Below are 19063 nucleotides of genomic sequence, written 5' to 3' on the forward strand. Positions count from 1 at the left end.
TTCAGAAATCAAGGCACAGTTGTTCTGTTGTGAAAAGTAACATACAGAAAACATAAGATGGTCTTGTGTGTGTATAGTCAAAACTGATGTTTAGAAGGACGAAGTAAAGCATATTAGATGTCTGTACTGGATATGTGTTGTGTGTTGGCTTCTGGAGGAGACACTGCACTGCTTTAGAAGATGAGAGTATATGAAGCTGTGATCTCAAATAGCTGAGGGAAATGTATACAAAAATTAAAGTATGTTAGAAGTTGATAAAAAAGAGAAAGGAGGTTTGGGTCTCTAAGGCCAAGGCAAACTCTAGCAGTAGGATAGGCTTGAAGCACACCCTTTGCTAGAGTCATATACACTGGTGGGGAGGGACAGCCCCCTCTCCATGGAGGAGGCACTGCTGGACTCCCTGGGAACCAGAGGCCTGCTCGGAAAGCTCAGAGCTACAGGAGGAGAGCACCACTCCTCCTGTTTTATCCTGAATGTGCAAATGCACAGGTATTTAAGAATTAAAACAGAAAGGAAATAAGAGACTGGATGAATAAATCAATACAGGCTCAAAAGCTGAGTTTGGCAAGTGCATTGAGCAGAAAATCCTGCTCCAAACATTAGTCTGCTTCCAAGCAACTTTGTTCCTTGCTGCCACCGTCTGCTCCCGACTGCTGCCACTGAGTAGCAGCGAGCAGATCAGATTTGTATTTATGTGGAAGAAGAATGAAGCCTTCTAAGTTTGTGTTAGCGTAAAACTCCAAACTGTGCTAGGATCACTGGCTACAATTAGCCTCCTGGTCAGCAGTAGACCCCTCAGTCATTGCTTTAATCAACAAGAATCAACAGGTGATGCTGAAGGATGTGGGCAAAGAGGAAAAGTGGTTAGACCAAGATAGGTAGAAGCTTGGTAAAAGGATGAATTTGGCAAGCTGTGAGTTACAGGCAATAATTTTGTTACCACAGAAAAAGGAAAGTTTTTTCTTAAAAAATGTTAACATCTTCCCTTTTTAAATCTGGTTTTCTTTCCTCTAGGAAAAGATGGAAAAAAAAAGCATTGAAACTGTCTAAATAGCCATTAAGTATATGTTTTCTATTGAAATGCTTCTTAAAGGAACAAATAACAAGTATTTTCCATTTTTCCACATTTTTGAGTTGCCGTTCAAATTATCTCACTCTGTAGGCTAACCAGAATTTTTTCCTGCATATCTCTGCAGTTTTTAAAGCAGCATCTGCTTCTTGCCTTTCTTCATAACTTTTTATAACTTAATTGTATCAGCAGAGTGTCCATATTTTGCTTATACACACCTATTTACTTGCTAACCAGCCTTGCTTTTCAGGTCGGAAACTCTTCAGAGCAGGATTTTTTTTACTTCTAAAACATATCTTGGTGGTCATCTTGACAATACAAGAATAATTCATATTACAGAGATCATGAGTTGAACTCACCTGTATGCACCAACTGAAGTTTGATTAATCTTAAAATGTTTTATTGCTTCTAAAAAGATACGTGTGTCATTTTGAGTATTATCTTGGAATCACTTAAATTTGAATTATTCAGCAAATTAATACTACAGAAATAATACTTTAAGGAAAAGTAACCAGGAGTGACAGGCAGTGATAGGAGTCTGACAATGTTCTGCAGAGAGAGAGTGGCTGGACAATTTTGATTTTTCTGTTAGGTTACTTATTTTGGTTTTGTCAAGCAGCCTGACTTTTAAAGCATTGGGGTTTACATTAAATAACAGTGCATGGCCTGTAAAGCCTATTGGGTTACCTTTATGGGTGCACATATGGGACTGCAATGCTTTAAAGGCCTTCATACACAAACATATGATCCAAGAGCTCTTGCCAGAAACTCTTTGGCAAAGCTGGTATTACAGTAACTGTGTGGAAATGAATTTCATCCACTGTGAAATCAATAATTGTAAAAATTCAGGGGTGCATAATTTACATCAAAATGTGCATGATGTTATTTTTAAAAGGTGATAGATTTACCATCCTGCTTATGTCAGTGGTTAGGTAATACTTTTAAACCAATAACATGATACTACAGAGATCATAATTTGGGGTATTTAATTATCTAAAAAAATTATCTGCAACTAATATAGGGAAAAAATAAGCTCCTTTATTTTGGGCCAGATTTTTATCTTAGACTGGTACAACCCTTAAAGAATTCCATTAGAAACAGCAGAAATTCTCTGTTTCAACTGGCATTTTAAGAGTAGGATATTTTCTCATTGACATTTGAACAAATTTTGGCCTCCACTGCAGTGATATCTTCTAAATAGATTTAAAACCTGCTAAAGTCTGATAAAATTCATTTAGTAAGCATGTTTTATTCTTCAAAAACGAACAAGTAGTCTTGGGAGATCTTAATTAAAGGAAAAATGGAGCTTACAAATACAGAATGAGAAGAAAAAAATTGTAAAATTCTAGAGCTGAGCTCTGAGATAAAAGGGTGAAAAATTGAAATTTCTACATTTAATTTGAATTTTTAAAAGCAGTGCTGTAGAATTTTTGTGGTATAGCTACCTCATCAATGTTCAGCTAGTAACAATTTTTTTTTTCAAGGAGAAGCAGATATATACATCAACTTATTTTTAGTAATATATCTAGGGAAGGCTGTCTCTCTCATTCCAATGGACTGATTTTATTTATGAAACTAAATATAAATTCTCCCGGAAGAAAAATCTCCTTCAGAGCTGCTGTGTAGTGACCTAATGCTCACTCCTTCTCTTTTCAGTCTTACTGATGCTCAAGTGAGATGGAAGTGCCTTGGGCCCATTTCTGCCTCCACTGACAACCCATGCTTCTCAGATTATCGTGTAGCATAAAAAAAGCTGTCATGTAACATGGCATTTATTTAAATGATGTGATTTCTGTGTTCACCACTCTGAAACTGAGGTATAGCTAAGAAAGCTTGCAAGTTTTGACAGGTGTGTTTACCCCGCTAGGGCAATATGCTTAATGTATGAAAAATGTGAGGCAGAATACAGTTTTTGTCCTACTCAAACTCAAATTATAATGTGTTTTTCTCTCTCTTTTTTTGGTCTGGTTTTGTTTTTAGCCAATGTCCTGATAAGCTTTTGAGTAGGAATTACACTGACAGGATTTATAGGTTGATACTTGTCAGAAGATTCTCCCACAGGACAGTGTTTTGGTGGCCTAGCTGTGCAGTGGTTTAAAATACATCTGTAGAATACCACAAGGTGAAGTACAAGCATACGTGTTTCCTGTTGGTGTGTTGGTCAGTGAATGCACACAGGGTCTGGTTTCTGAGCTGAGAGATGTTTCATTTTTGCACAGTCCTCATAGCCACTTGTCACAAGCCTGAGGCATGTGTGTGAGCAAAACATGTGTCCCTATAGCCCAGCCACACCTTCGTGATGTATTCCTTACACTGGACATTGACATTCCAGCTCTCATCATCTGTGTGCGTTCACAAGTCTTGGCTACCTGTTTACAAATAGAAATAGATTTGTTTGTATTTCCAATTCCTATACACAGCTCAAAAAACAATGGTGGAGCGTGGCTTGCTTTTTTACATTTTTATAGGATCAAATAAGATGTACAGTGCCCAAAGCAATGCATGTAGGATTTACAGTGCAGAGAGAGATACTTACATTTGTTAATATCCAAGGCCAGATGTGGTTTTGTGTCACCCTGTGCTCAGGATTGTACAATTTATGGGCTTTGTTTATTGTAACCCATGTCTCCTGTTTTCAGGAGTGACTTTGATCTGAGCTCTTCATAGTACTTCCAGACAGTCATTGTGTTGTAGCAGCGCAGAACCTTTTCTTGATTTTGGTGCCTGTGACTTCACACCCCTTGCCTTTCCTCAGTCTTCAAGCCCTGTGTGAGCCTGGACAGGGGACAGAAGTCAGAGGAGAGGCTGGAGCTCTGAGCACTTCCGTATGTCTCCAGCAGCCATGCCGAGCCAGCGCAGTGCAGTCCTGGCAGTTCAGTGGGCGCCGTTTCAGCTGCCTCTGAAATCAGTGCCTGGCGGGCAAATGGCAATACTCTTGTGTGCTTATAAGGCTTTTTCAACAGAGTTCATTGCCATTCTAAACCTTAAACATTGTGACACATGCCAGAAAAATTCAGCAGCTTGTTCTTTAGGGCGGTTTTCCATATATATATGCACATATATATATCTTAAAAAATGTTTTATTAGCAACAAACTGAAGCAGAACTAGTATTTTCTGTTGACCTCTTGCTTCTCCATCTTTTAAGCAAAGTGTTCTGTTTACTTGTGCTAAAATTATTTAATATGAGAAATAAAGTAGAAATTCAACTCTTGGCACTGGCAGTGATGATATAGAAAATAATGACGCACCTTCGTTAAAGTAAACAAAACAAATTTTGCCTAAAGAAGATGTTCATGAGCCATTAGTCAATGCTATTACATTTCTTACAATAGTTGTAACTATATACAGAGTTCTGAGTCCAATCTTGTGCAGATATAAATCAAGAGTTATTTCAAAGGAGTGGTGTTGAATTAACAGGATTGCAGACAGAATCGGGTGTAGAGGATACATGCTGTGTGCAAAAATAGTGTTTAATTTTACGTCATTGCTAATGGTTGATGTATATGAGTGTACAAGTTGATTCAGATGAACCTTCTTTCCCCTATTAACTCTAATCCTATGAATCACACTTCAGTGAGAGGCTACAAATATGGCTTCTGAGTCAAAATGCTCTTGACCAGATAATGGTACAATTTGTATGTCTGAGGAGAGCTATAAGGGGAAGACAAGTCTCATTTACCTCTTAGGACAGAGGAAAATGGGGTCTGCACACTGTCATTTCCCCTACGGGCATCTTTGGGACTATGACTGGAGCCACAGGAGATGAGAAGTCTTTGGCATCATATTCTTTTTCTGTTTCTACTGAAAATGAACTACCTGTCTCTGAGGGACAGCACTTTGCATCCTGATCAACACTTTTGCTTAGCAAACTGCAAAGAGAATTTTAGATCCACTGCTAAAGAAACCCATTAATGGGGTTTTTATTACGGAAATCAATTAATATTTGTATTACTTGTATCATACCACAGACACACTAAAGCATTATAAATGACAACTTCTGTGTAACTTGTTTAGGGTCATTTGTTTATTATAGTAATAAAGAATAAGCAACTTCTACGTTAGTAGTTATAAAGATTTCTTGGGTACATACAGAATTCATTAGAATACAGCATCATTTGTTGTGTACTATTAAAATGCTAGCTAGAAAGTTCCCAAAGCATGTGGCTGACTTGAATCTTGCTTGTCGTGCTGTAACTCCATTGAATGGCACAAAGAGATTCCTTCTTTTTCTGGCAAGCCCTACATAGCTGCAGCACCAGGCCTGTGGTGCACAGGGAGGGAGGAAACGTTGATGTGCAAAACAAGGCCAGCTCAACACGCACCCAGAAAGAGCCAGGAGTGCCAGAGTGGCCGTCCACAACTGGCTGCTGGAAGTCCAGCCTGCAAATGCTGGACTTCTGTTCTGTTTGCTTAGAAGGGACAGGCTGCATCAGCTGTGCTGGGTTTGGAGCTCATCATCACTGCAAGGGTGAAGGATTCCTAGCTGGGGCTCAGTGCCCTGCCCCACCTTGCCTCGTGGCTTTGGCCAGTGCTGTGTTGATAGGGTGGGGGAGCTGCAGTATCTCTTTGATGTACATTATCAAGTGTGGTGTCATTGTGTGAAGGAGACCAACAGCATTATTTTACTGTCAAACAAAACAAGAGAAAGTATTGCTGTACTGAGGGGTTTTGAAGATGTATTGATGTGCTGAAGAAGATACAGAGACTTAGAGCCTGTAGCCTTTTGGGATTTACCTTCTGGAGACAGGTGAGAGCTAAAAATCATCCTAAGCAATACAGCCTGGTTTCAAATACTTTTCTCATTACTTCTTCCCTTAGAGCTGCCCAGAGACATTTATAGGTTTTGAGTTCAGGTTTCTATGTTCTGTTAAAGTTCTTCCTGTCTCTTTTTTTTTTTTTTCTTTTCTTTTTATCTCTTTTTTTTTTCTTGGCCCCTGATCTAAAGAAAGTTAGAGAGGGTGGAGGTGGGGAGGAGATGGTACAGAATTCTGTTTCGCAGTTGTTCCTTTATTTTACAAGTTAAAGCTCACAAAAGGAGCTCCATCTTGTAAGCATCTGTACTACCACTACCAACCCATGGATCAAAAGATTATTTGAGGAAATAGCTGGACCTTTTTTGTATATATTTTAGGTCTACCTTCTTCCTTTCATTTTATTTTAAAACAAAATTAAGGACACTCCAACATGTTGCCCATAAGAGTTCTGTTACAGGTAATTAAATGTAAGTTTACACATTTAATCTACTTTTAAGAGCAAGAGAGACTGGTAAATGACCCAGTTAAGGAAAGTACTCAGCCTAATTGGATGTAACGATTGCTTGCTGGTGTTTATTACTGTACTAAGAGTAGACATGTAGTCTGTGATTCTAATTTGGTTTAGAGACAGACCTGTAGTATTTGCACCTATCATCGGAGTTCGATTGTTTCTGCTAACATTGTGAAATAGGCTTGTATTCATTTGGCAGCTTAAGAGTATTAGAATGGAAGGAGCTGGGTTTTTTCAGTTACTATTTGCTGTCCAATTATTATCTCTCCAAACTGTTTTACCTACAGCAATATGTTAAACTGTATATGCTAGCATGTATTTTTGCCTAGAAAAATAAATAGAGATTTCACCTCTTTAGATATGTAATGTGAGAGATTAACAATGACTGAATTTACCACTGAGCTGTATCTTTCTGACTTACCTGTGAATTTACCTTGTCTTCAGCCTATGAAGTCATATTAATGTCTGGGTTTGATAATTTCTGTGTCATTTTGAAAGAGCTGAGTTCCTGCAAATGTAAAGTCACTGAAAGTTGAATCAAAGCCCCACAATTTTAGATTTCATGAATGCTTATTTTCTAAAATTTCCCTAATTGTAGACACCTTGTTGCAATTTGCACTCACAATTCTGGGCTCCCAGGAAATTATAACCAAGCGGACTATGTTGTATCATAGAAGATATTTGTTACGTAAAAATAGAACACTGGGTTTTATGCCCAGAGCAGCAGCACTTGGACTTCAAAACACTTATGTAATTATTCTTTATTTCATAAGCTCTCAGAATGATGAATGAAATCAGAACTGACTTTGAAAAGCAAGGCCCCTTAGCCAAGGTGTCTCAATGTTTGCTATGATGGATTTGGGAGTTTTATAATGTAATGGATCAAAAATGAAGTTAAAGCAATATTAAATTCACAAAAAAAAAAAAAAGGATACTCAGAATGGAGACTTCTGCTTCATCATGATTCATCTTGTTGTGTTTAGTTGCTACAAAACACAGATCAGTAAGAGAAATTAGCTCTTTTGGTGCTATTATACAGACATGGCAATGTAGTTTAATGGCAGCTTTAATTCTAACTTACTTCATTTATTGTAAAGGAAAGGAAAAAAAAAAACCCCAAACCTCGGTATTCTTTTGTTGATCTTCAAGTATATATTATTGTCAGCTATAGTTTAGTTGACTCTACTATACTAGAAGTTTTCCTAAGGTTAAAGAAAGATAATTTGCCTATAGGGTATGTGCAGATGGTAATATTTTGTAATTCAGTATGTGCTCCAAAGCCATGCTGGCTCCTTCTTAAACTTCAGTATTTCAAAATATGAGATTATTGCTTTACTTGAAAATATATAGGAAGTTGCAGAAAGAAAATTTATTACCGAGGTAGACATGGAAAACTGTGACCAGAAAAAAAAAAAAAAATTGTACACCAGAAGACTTTCCTAATGTATTTGGGGTTTTAGACTAATTCAGTTACTTACAATCATACCTACTAGAGAGAGAATAGAATAGGAGCTCCTAGTGCAATATTTACCTGCACATACTAGAGGGAGCTGAGAAAGAGAGTCAAGACAGAGGAAAAGATAGGAAAAAGATGATGATGAGAACTTCCATTTGTGCTAGTTTGCTTGAATAGAATCTTATTTGATGCCATACCCCATTTACAGCTTTCAAAATACAGTGTGCATTATTCACTCTCTGTGCCCAAACACAGACATTTGTATGCGTATGCAATTGTCTGCTGTGCATTTAACATGGAACATCTGTGTGTGCCCATGCACACTTGGGAAGGAGCAGGTTAGTTTATTACAATGTGTCTTCAACAGACTTAGCACATTGTTCATTCTTTTAGTATTATCTAGAGCAAATCAATATACCTTCCTGTGAAATGGATGAATACACTCTGCTTGTCTGGCAGAGTTTAATGTAAGACCTCTCTTTCATGATTTCCAATTCAAATGAATGCTGTTAAAATTACTAAAAAACATTGCTCTTGAAGACTTATCTTAAGAGCACAACACAGCATTGAAGCACGTTTCTAAATAGCTTTCTTAACAGAGTAGAGAGTAGGATGCCCTGAGAACTGACTGAAACCTGTTCTTTAATTGGAATATTCATCTTATGTTTTTCATTACCCTTTTTCCTTTGCCTCTCATGGATGGTTGTTGCTAATGCTCCCCTCCCCTCCTGGTGGGCCAGCCAACAGTTCCCTCTGGAGGCAGCATCATTATATCTGCCTGGTTCACTTAGTAGCAGATGGTGAAGAGCAGTAGAGCTGATACACTGCATTTCACAGAAACCAGGATCCTTCTGGTACCTCTGCAGCACACACAGACTTGCCTGATTTGAGACTGTGAATTCTTTATATGCCTTCCAAACTGGGTTTCCTTGTTTGCTACTGTGTATGTCAGTGCAAGAGTGATTTTTATGATCTGCTCTGTTGCTGGACAGTGAAGAAACTACTCATCTCCAGGTTTGAGCTACTAGAAGCTCTGTTTTCCATTTTATTTCTATTTTTACCAAAAATTAAAAGAAAACAGCTCTGATGGTTTTTCTTTTCACTGGTTGACAGGCTTTTCTTCCCCCTCCCCTTTTTGTAATTCCTGCTGTCTGCCAAAGGACAATCTGTTTGCTCTGAGACAGTTTAATGCATACTGACTACCAGAGGCAGAACTTCCATTGGCTCTGTTACAGGGGTAATTTACACTTTAACAAGGTATTGTGACAAGGTGGTAATTATATTTTTATCACGTCATTATGACATTACCACCTGGAAAGCTATAGCTGATTAATTAGTGGCATATATTAAATTTATAACCCTGGAACTCTAAAGTTATCATACCTAAGTGGTGTAATTATGCTGAACTGTGGTGTGGCAGTGAATTGGAGGTGAAGATGCTGAGTATCCACCTATTGCAATACATTTAATGAGTGCCAGTAGAGGGCAGGGAGCTGAAGGAAATAGTTGGGGTTTTTAAAATAAATACTAAGGAAGAGAGTGAAATCATTGAAATCTTGAAACCAAATCTAGTCAATTGGCAAGTTCCAAGGCTTCTTATATATATGGATTTTTTTTAAAGGTATAATTAGAAAGCACTTTGATTTACACTTGTTTTTGCTTTTTATTTCACAGCTTTATTTCAGTTAATTCACATCTATTTTGGTTTTAACAATGCAGCAGTTTCTGTTGATCTTTTGGAGGCTTGTACTGGCCATTCTGGAGGCTATTTCACCTTCCAGCAACTAGTAGAAAGCACTGGTTTTGGCAGGATGGGTTTTTCTCGGTTTTGTCCATATGCCCAGGTGTTTTATGTTGTTCATTCTGATTTACTTTTTTTCTTTTACTCTTTTCCTTATTTTTTTTCTCTTGTCATTAGTATTAGGAGGTAGAGGAAATAAATGAGGCTGGAAGTAAGTAATGAAAATGCCCACAACTTTTGGCTTGTTTGAATGTGTTCCTATATTCCTATGAAGTAAATAGAGACAGAATTATAAACCAAATCTATTTTTACTCAAATTATCATGCTAAAGGTCATAGTTTTGAATTGTTTTGATTTTCTCTGTTGTGCATTTCAAAGTCAGATTCCTAGGTAACTCATGTTTTATTCTTCCCTTTCTCTACAGAAAATGAAGTGACTACTTTCCCTGTGTTGGTGAGTGATCAGAGTGAAATTGTGGATACCAATGGAGCTGGAGATGCATTTGTTGGAGGTATTTCTTGCTTCTTTCTCTTGTTTGGAGATGATCTTATTATTCTCTCTATATAAAATCTACTGTTTTTTCATTCAGCTGTCCTTCAGAACAAGCTTCATTCTTTTACAGCTTTTCTCTGCATCCTGAAGTTATATGATTTAATTAAGTTCTGACTTCCAAAGGGAAAGTGTGCTCTATTACTTCAAAAATAATATGCCATTATGCTGTACTCTGGTCGTTTTCATGAGATTAATTGTATCTGTCAGACTGTTGCATAAACAAGCTGCATCAAGTACTATATAGTGTACAGAAATCCCTCCTGGCTTAAATGTTAACACATTGTTGTTCTTTAAAACAGGTTGTAGTGAATATTAAACAGTATGTTAATAAGTGAGCATAATGTCTCTGATCATGTAAATTTTGGTAGAACATCTGCTTCCGATACAATTATTTGGACATCAGAAAAGAACGCAAAGGGTTAATTTGTTAAAACAAACCCTGAAAATATCTGGCATTGCTTAATATCCATTTGCAAACTTACTATTTTTTTTGGCGCAAGCTCTAAGGAAAAAGAGGATGTTATGTCTGTGCCTGTTTAAAAAAAAATTATTCTATATAAGCCAAAACTCAATCTAATCCAAGATTTCTGTCATTCATTGTAACCTTCATCCATGTAGTTCTGTGATGCACTATTGCATCCTGAAGGCTCTAATATCCAGTCTGTAGTAGCTGTAAGGAGCTCCATTAGTCACTAATTTACTGGAAATATTACAAAAGAGACTTTATAAATAGAATTGCAGGGCTCAGTCTTGTAGCTATGAAGGGGATAGCAAGCAGTGTATTACCAAATTAAAGCTTCAGAATTGTGTCCCACTTCAAGAAAATATTCAACATAAGCTTAATCTTAAGCATGTGAGTAATTCCATCCTTACTTAATACAGCATTTAAACCAAAGATAAATGTTCATTATATACTTAAATCTGTCTGAGAATAGGAATGTTTATACTCATTACTTCAGTGCTTTCATGAATCAAAAAGGACAGAAATAGAGGGAAACACATTAGGTCACATTATTCATACACCTTTTAGGGCATGCTTGTCACTCTCTGTTGTTCCTAAATCACAAACAAGACTAAATTTGAACCAGTAGGTAACAGTGACTACAATATAAATAAGATCATCTTCAAGTGCTTGTCTTTGTATACATTTGCTCTGTGTATCAGCTGTGCCAGAAAGCTGCTGTTCTTGGGGGGGGGAAGAGAGAATAGGTCTTGCCTATTTTGATTTAATGTGTCTGCCACTTTTATCTCAGGTTGTATTTCTTTTCTATTCTTCAGTTTTAGCCTCTTGAAATCAGGACTTTTGTTTTAATTATCCTAATTTTGTTCTTTCCTAGGTTAGCTGCAGGGAGAATATTGCATCTAAATAATCAGGGTTTTAAGAACTACTTTATAATAGATCAAATTAAGAAATAGAACTCTCAAAAGCCTTCCTCTTTAAATTACATCGTTTTCCCTGGTACAGCCATAGCTGCTGGTTTTCTGTAGAAGGGCTAAAACGTTGACTTTAATCAGAATATCCTGAACGGAAAGGCTGATATAAACCAGATCAGTCTCTATTCCAAACTACTGCCTTCCACCAGCAGTGTAAGGAGTTGGGGCACATCCTGTCATGATGGTCTTGGATCAGTTGTGAGATTCCTTTCTCAAGGGGGAAAAATTATGTGGACAATGCTCAGCTGTGGAAGAGAGGGATGAAGAGACATATTCTAAAAGATTAGCTCTCCCTCATCATTCAAAGTGTTAAGATACAGCAAGATCCTGTATATTTCGTATAATCTTAACAAAAGTCCTGTATCACAGCTTATGGATGTATATTATCTTCAGTTGCTCCACAAACATCTGAGGCCTTAGATGCTTTTTCATTGGGGCACAAGTGCAATGCAGTCCAGTGCATTGTACAGTTCTCCCTCACCATCAGGGAAAGGAGCACAGCTGGTTTTCCCTCTGTAATGGCAGTCAGCCCAGCCATGGCAAATCTGTCTGAGCTGTCCTTGCACTTAGACACTTACCTGAGCATCGATGTGTGAGCTCAGCCTCTTGTTGCACCATGCTTCTCTCTCCTGCGACTCAAAGCAACATGCGCTTTAGAATATCTATCCATAGTTCTTCCATTGGCTTCTGGGATATCTCAGTTCTCCTCTGGCACTCCATAAATAATAAATTGATCATTTATTCTCCTCATAAAATAGATTTTCCTGAGTTTAGTCCAGATGGGAGAATTGGAACTCATAACAGTCTAGATGCACAGCTGATTCTAGTCTTGTGTGTACTGTGGTCTCCTTCTTCAAGGGGTCAGTTAATTTTCCTTCCCATGCATTGGAAATAGAATACTGGACTGGATAGGCTTTGATTTGGTCTGTGTTTCATATGGGGGAAATGTCTGTATTTTATCTGTGGCACAATTGTCGTGTGTTTTCCAAGTGTGTATTTGGAACACATTTGGAGAAGTTCTTGAATGTCTCCTTAGCAGCAAGCCCTGTGCAGTAGTATAGGTAATACTGCTCAACATACATATCTTCTAGCATTGGGTCTAGCACTGAGCCAGCTGCAGTGTTACTGTCCTGACAGAATTTTTACAACAGGAAAGTTATATTCTCTTCAGTGCTTTTCTGCTTCTTTTTTTGATTGAGGTTTTTATCAGTTGTTACTACCTAGGCAACAGTACATGTAATGTTTTGATTTCAGCATCCTTGTAGTAAAATGTTTCAAAATTAATCCCTTAACTAAAAAATTCACTCAGTGTGACAATATCCCCTCCTGGAAACCTAGTTCTTGTATTCAAACAGCAGAGAACAAGACTCCCATGGCAAAGTTTCCCTGGAACCAGTATATTAACATGACTGAACAGTGGTTTTTCTGGAGCAGGTGTGTTGTTTTTCTGGAGCAGGCTGAGAGGGGAACGTGGGATATAATGAGAACCAACCCCATCACACAAGATTTATTTTGCATTAGAAGGTCAAGTTTGTTAGACTCTATCGTATTTTGAAAGGTCTTTTACAGAGGCACTCTCTTCCAGAGGTATAACTCACAGATCGTAGGGAAATTCCTTCTCAATAATTACGCCAACTTGGCAAATCAGCCCTCATATGTTTCTCCATGTAAAAGTTGAAAAAAAGAAAACTATGTGGTTTTTTTTTTACTAGAACCAGTCTAACTACTGAAGCTCTTGAGACCTTAAAGTCAAGACAAAGTTTAAAGACACAAAGTTTCTGGGCACTTGTAACTCTGGGAGCTGATTCATGAGTTCAGCATTTCTGAAGCTGCCAGCCTCCAAGGAGAACTAGCTCACCCAACAGCTAGCAGCAAGAAATAAACCACATTCTTCAGTTGAAATGTGGTTTTATTAAGTTGGCACCAGGAATATCTCTGAATTTCTTGCCTCTTACTGCAGGCATCAAGTCATCTGCCACTCAGGCTAGTGCAGTGCATGAATAAGAAACTGGGTTTTAAAATTGCTGCAGGTATCTTTATGCTAAAAAACACCTCTCTAAACAACACTAACACAGTTCTGCTTTTATTGCTTACCAGCAACACTGCTACCTCTTACAAGTTTAAGCAATAATGGTTTACTTTGTAGCATCTCAGCACCTCTTGTGGTTTTCAGGAGTACCACAGATATTTGGTTATAAATCCCTGAAATACCCATAAATTAAAGTTGCAATTCCACCTCCAGATTCTTATGGCATTGAAAAATCAATTGGGCTTTGCTGACATGGCTCATGCCACAAGAGTCCTCTTAATGGAATTACAACCTTAGTTTGTAGAGTTTGGGGAGCTCATTAAATTAACATTTATTTATTACTAGTCAGCCCCAGCTTGAACCATTGCAGTAATGATAATCAAAGCATACTTAATGGCAATAACTGTGAACAGTTTGACCATCGTATGCTTTCCTTTATGCCATCCTGCTCTCTTAAGCCAGAGTAGGCTTGCCTTCTGTTTGAACTCCCCTTTGTCATTGCCACCGTAACTAATGAAAACAATAAGCATCTGTTCTGATAGTTGCTGCCATCGTTCCTTGCAAAATCTCTCCCCTAGAATCTGTCTAGTCACTGGAACTGAGTACAGAGTTCATAACAAATGAATAGGAGAAGGTGTAAAATCAATGTTTCTTCAGGTTCCATCAATATAAATATATTGACTTAATAATCGGCTATGATTTAGTCATATACTACATGAAAAGTACTAGAGTATGAAATGGAACCACAAATCATTTTCAAGTAGCATGATAAGGCAGTGACAGAACGATCACAGCAATTGTGTATTGCTTATCACCATGCTATAAAGATATTATACCATTCTCAAGGAAAAGGAATCCCAGGGTAGAAGGAGCTCTTCATTAAGCATTGTACGGTGCCAGATAGGAGCTGATAGCAATTTGCCTCTGTCAGTATCAAAGAGGAGGTCAATGGCTCAAACCAGCTGTCAATTTAAAAATGGCACTGGCAGCTTTCATGTGCAGGGGAATCTCATAAAGCTGCCAGCTAGAGTTTGAAAGCCACAGTCACAATTTTTTGGTGCATGTTCTTCCAGAATAAGCAGTTCTCTCTCTTTCTTGTGAAGCTCAGCATGAGCCTTATGAGATGGTCAACTCCTGTCTCAGCTATCAGACAGCTACTCTGATAGAGATAGGGAGAGCAGCAAAAGAAGAGTCATCCTCTTTTATGCGTCCTTGTGTGAGTGGGCCTTATGGCATCCTTATCTCCTCTTTAGGGACCACAGGGCTTACTGAAGATACTTCCCTCTTTCTGATTCTGTTTGAGCCAAACTGTCTCAGTAAAGCCATTTCCTCATCTTTAATAGAGAGGTTAATTCCAGGCATTATTTTTCCATCTTCATCTAAATGTCTCTACAAATTAATTAAAGACCTTGGACTTGTAGGAGTCTGCCTAAAGGTTCTCACACTGTTCAAATTTTAGCCTCTGTTCATGAGGTAAATGCAAATGATTTTCAATAGAGTGACATCCAGCTTTGATTTCAGAACTAAGTAATATTTGATATACTTCTAAATTATTGAAATACTATATTTTGTGTGAAACGTTCTTTGAATATATTATGCATGTATGTGTATATATAAAACCATAGTACAAGAAATAAAAATACAAGTTCACAAAGAATATAGAGTGCACAGAATAATTGGCCATCATTACTCCTCTACTATTAAGTGTTCAATTCAGAAACCTCTTTTAATAAAGGACTGGTTCTATTTTCTGAACACCCTAGATTTGCTTTGGAATATCTTGGCTGGAGCTGGTGGATTTAAGTAAGTGTAGTATTGATAAAAATGGAAACGTAATTGAAACCAGTATAATAATTCTTATGCTGTTGCTCTGTAGCACCCTTCATTTATGGAAGGAATCCAGTGATTTTTAAAATTAAAAAAAATCATCTTGATGGGATTTGACATCATCTGAGTTGACCCTGCCTTAAGCCAGAGGCTGGAGCAAGTGACCTAAAGAGGTCCCTTCCCACCTAAATTGTGTTACAGTCCTATGAATTTTAATCCTATCAGTATTAAGTTCTCAGGTGCCAGTTCCTGCTCCTCTGGAAATCCAGACTCGGTCATCTTCAGAGGGCAATGTTGGTGGCTCCAGAGTAGGAGCTGACCAAATTAAAAAATGAAGCTCAAAGAGTGGGAATGCCATCTTCTTGCAATAAAGCTGTTCTAGGGCAAAGGGGGTCTGTACTTATGACTCCATCTAATAATTCCCTTATGTACTTCTTGTGCAAGCATTGTGTGGGGATAGAGGCATGTGCACATCTGAGAAATGAAATAAGCTCTTATGAATAGTTCCTATATGGCTATTTGAGGAGTGCTAAACATGCAAAAAGATCTGATAATGCCTTCAGCAGAGACAGATTTGAATGTTTTTTCAGAACACTAAATTATCAGTAAGCTTGTGACTATATTAAAAGGAAAGTTACTTAATGGATTTCTTGGGCTCTTGAAGACAGGGGAAGAATTTGTTTACACTAAAAATGAATGTTTCACTTATTTGTTGTATTTTCCTCTGTGTATAAATCTGTGCTGTAAGGGCTGCTCTCCCTCCAGTGTTCACCGCCCCTAGAACATTCTAGATTTGTTGAAATAGAAACACAAGGAGCTGGGAACAGTTCTTTATTGAACAGCAGGAGCATGATATCAAAAGCTTGTTCATCCACTTATAGCAGTCTTTAATTTTTATAAGGTTTTATACTTGTGTAAAATACCTTGGGAAGTTGCCATCATTTTTTAATCCCATTTAATGGAGGGAAATACAGTGGACAAAATGTCACAGCTGTAAAGTACTCCCTACTGATAACAGCTCTGAGATGCAGAGCTACTTGCCAGTTGAGAGCAAGGGATATTTTTTTGGTGATATCAATTAAATATGTGTGTGCATGTAACTTGTAATGGCTGATATTTGCTACAAAACTTATCTTCACCAGCAAAGAGAGAGGGGATACTACTTTGAATCATTCTGGCTTTTCTTTGAAGTAAAAATAACTGTTATAACAGAAAGCAGCACTCTCTTAGTTTTCATCTGTACAAGACTGGTGGCTAATTGCCTCTGAGCAATTCTGTTGTTACTGAGATCACGGCGGGTGAGATAGGAAGCTTTGAAATAAAAATACTTACTTAGTGTCATCAGCACTTTGACTGACAGCCCATTTTGCCCGTCTTTACTACTCCTGGTTTATAAACAGCATACAGGAGTATAATAGCTGAGCTGCAGAGAGGGCATCAATCTTTGCTTGCTAGGGGATAACCTGTCAACATGTCCATGACTTACCACCCCTGTGTTCTGATGGCATTCGGAACTCTGTCAGATAAACATCCCACAGAAACCCAGGCTATTAGATGACCACGTTATCTCTGTAACTGACCTTCTACAAACTAGAAAATGACCAGATTATATGTTCCCAGTTGATTTTTTCTCAGTCTCAGCTAGAGGCACATCATTATTCTGATCAATAATGTAGCCATTTGCTAGTAATTTCAACATTAGTATTGGCTCATTTTCAAAATCTGCCACAGTTTGAATTGCAGCTACTTAAACAAAACCATAAAAATAGATGTCACTCAGAAAAAAAACATGGGATATTTCTGGTTTCTTTTTAATTCCCTAGTTCTTTGTTTACCAATTTCCATTCAAAATTTTTTCTTTGGAAACAATACCCACTTCTGTGCTGATATTATACATAAACCTGTTTGCATGTGTTGTCCAAGTATAACTGTGATTATACTGTTTTCATTGTTTTAATTGCTACCCTTCTCTTGGTCTCTAACTGTTCCTCCTAATTTCATTACATATGTATTCTTATAATACAGTAATGTAAATATAGTAATTCACATTTTCATCTATTCCATTTAAAGGCAATCTAGAAAAAGACATAGTAGAATAAAAGTAAGGCAAAACATAGTATACTTGCTGTCATTTCTTAAATAACATGTAGAAGCAAAAGATCCACTTAAAAGGATCAGTGTATGGAATTAAAAAACCCTCAGAAGCTTCTAATTAGACTGAAGCAGGACCTGATTCCTTTAGCCTCTGTGTCTCTCTTCCTGTCAGTGACACCGTCAGTGTTAAGGGAGCCTCAGTACACAGCAAGAGGATTAATATTTTGCAAAATTGGCTTTTAAAAGGCCTAATTTACCTCACCATAAATTCAGTGACATTCTGGACAGGTTTTGTGAAAAATAAACGTCAAATAGGTTGTGTACACTTTAAGAAACAAACCTACTCTGTTAAAAATAGATTTTCAAAACTAATTACAAAGTTCCAATTTTTGCTGTAATAGCTATGGGACAATTACAAATTGACTTAACGCCTCAAAGCAAGTCATCACCGTTTAAAATACTTTGTCATGCCTACTATGCCTACCCTCATAACATTTCATTTTATGTTAATGTGTCATGTGTTAGAAAATCATGTAATGATAAAGAAAATGTTCATGTGGAAGGTTAGAAATTACTTTAATGAGTTACTATTACCTTGCTTGCAGACTGTTGGCAATATTTTTATGTTATTTTAATGTATTCTGAATAGAGACAGAGGCACTCGTCAGATTGGATCATCAAGAACATTCCCCTGGGAATCAGGGCAGGATATAGTCCTCTAAGAAATGATGTGTCAGATTAAGCTGATGCTATATTTGCAGGAGATAAAACACCACACGATGAAATACAAACACACACTGAAATAGATTGTCTGTTTGACATCTGACATGCCTCGGTGGGTGCTAAGGACATGGACACAGTGACCATAAGGACACTTCTCAGGCCGTGATGTTCACAAGCTGGGTCCTCTCTCACTTACAGCTCCTCTGTTATATAACAGCATGGTAAAGTCTCCCAGAATTTGTTCACTTCCCCCACACTGCAATGGGCTCATACTTGAAGTGGGAAGATGGCAAGATTGCAGTAAAAAAGGAATTAGAAGAAAAAAACGTGGTCCCACTTAAAAGCAGTGGTAGTAGCAGTGCTTCTCGGTTGATTTGGCACTGATCTCTGACCCAGTGGAAAGGGACATTACTGTTATTGGTGATCAGGAAATATTTGCTAGCAATCCAGAACTGTAACAGATATTTAAAGAGGCAAAAGATAGTAAGTGTCACTGTATTAAAATAGGAGCATTATGAATATAATGCTAGGGTAGGCTCTTTCAGCCCCCAAAAGTCAGGAAATTCACAGGCTGCCTAGCTCCCATATTCCCCTTGCACTGGGTGTTGCTGTTTGATTCTCTTTACATACTGCTGGCTTGGCTGTGTGGAAGCACACCTGCAAATAAAACTCTCCTGAGATTCATGCATATGAATCTTGGCTATGAAGTTACATTCGTGCAACCTTTTTTGCACTTGAATATATGTTAAAAACTGGATAGAGGATAGGATATATTATTCCATTTTATTATCCTTAGAACTTCATTGTATCTATAGTAAATTAGTACAGTTCTCTTCCTTTTATTCTGAGCAGTAGATGTAATAATCAGCACC

General features: G+C 37.6%; 1 protein-coding gene across 2 annotated transcripts in view; it reads left to right on the forward strand.

Annotated features, from left to right (window-relative positions):
• Positions 1 to 19063, forward strand: part of ADK (adenosine kinase) — a 271565-nt gene that overhangs the window by 243232 nt on the left and 9270 nt on the right. For both annotated transcript variants that reach the window (XM_053949546.1, XM_053949547.1), the window contains exon 10: positions 9957 to 10043. In XM_053949546.1, coding sequence (XP_053805521.1) covers positions 9957 to 10043 — 87 coding nt within the window. The remainder of the gene's footprint in view (positions 1 to 9956; positions 10044 to 19063) is intronic.

This window comes from Vidua chalybeata, chromosome 8 (genome assembly GCF_026979565.1).
Source record: "Vidua chalybeata isolate OUT-0048 chromosome 8, bVidCha1 merged haplotype, whole genome shotgun sequence".
Lineage (NCBI taxonomy): Eukaryota > Metazoa > Chordata > Aves > Passeriformes > Viduidae > Vidua > Vidua chalybeata.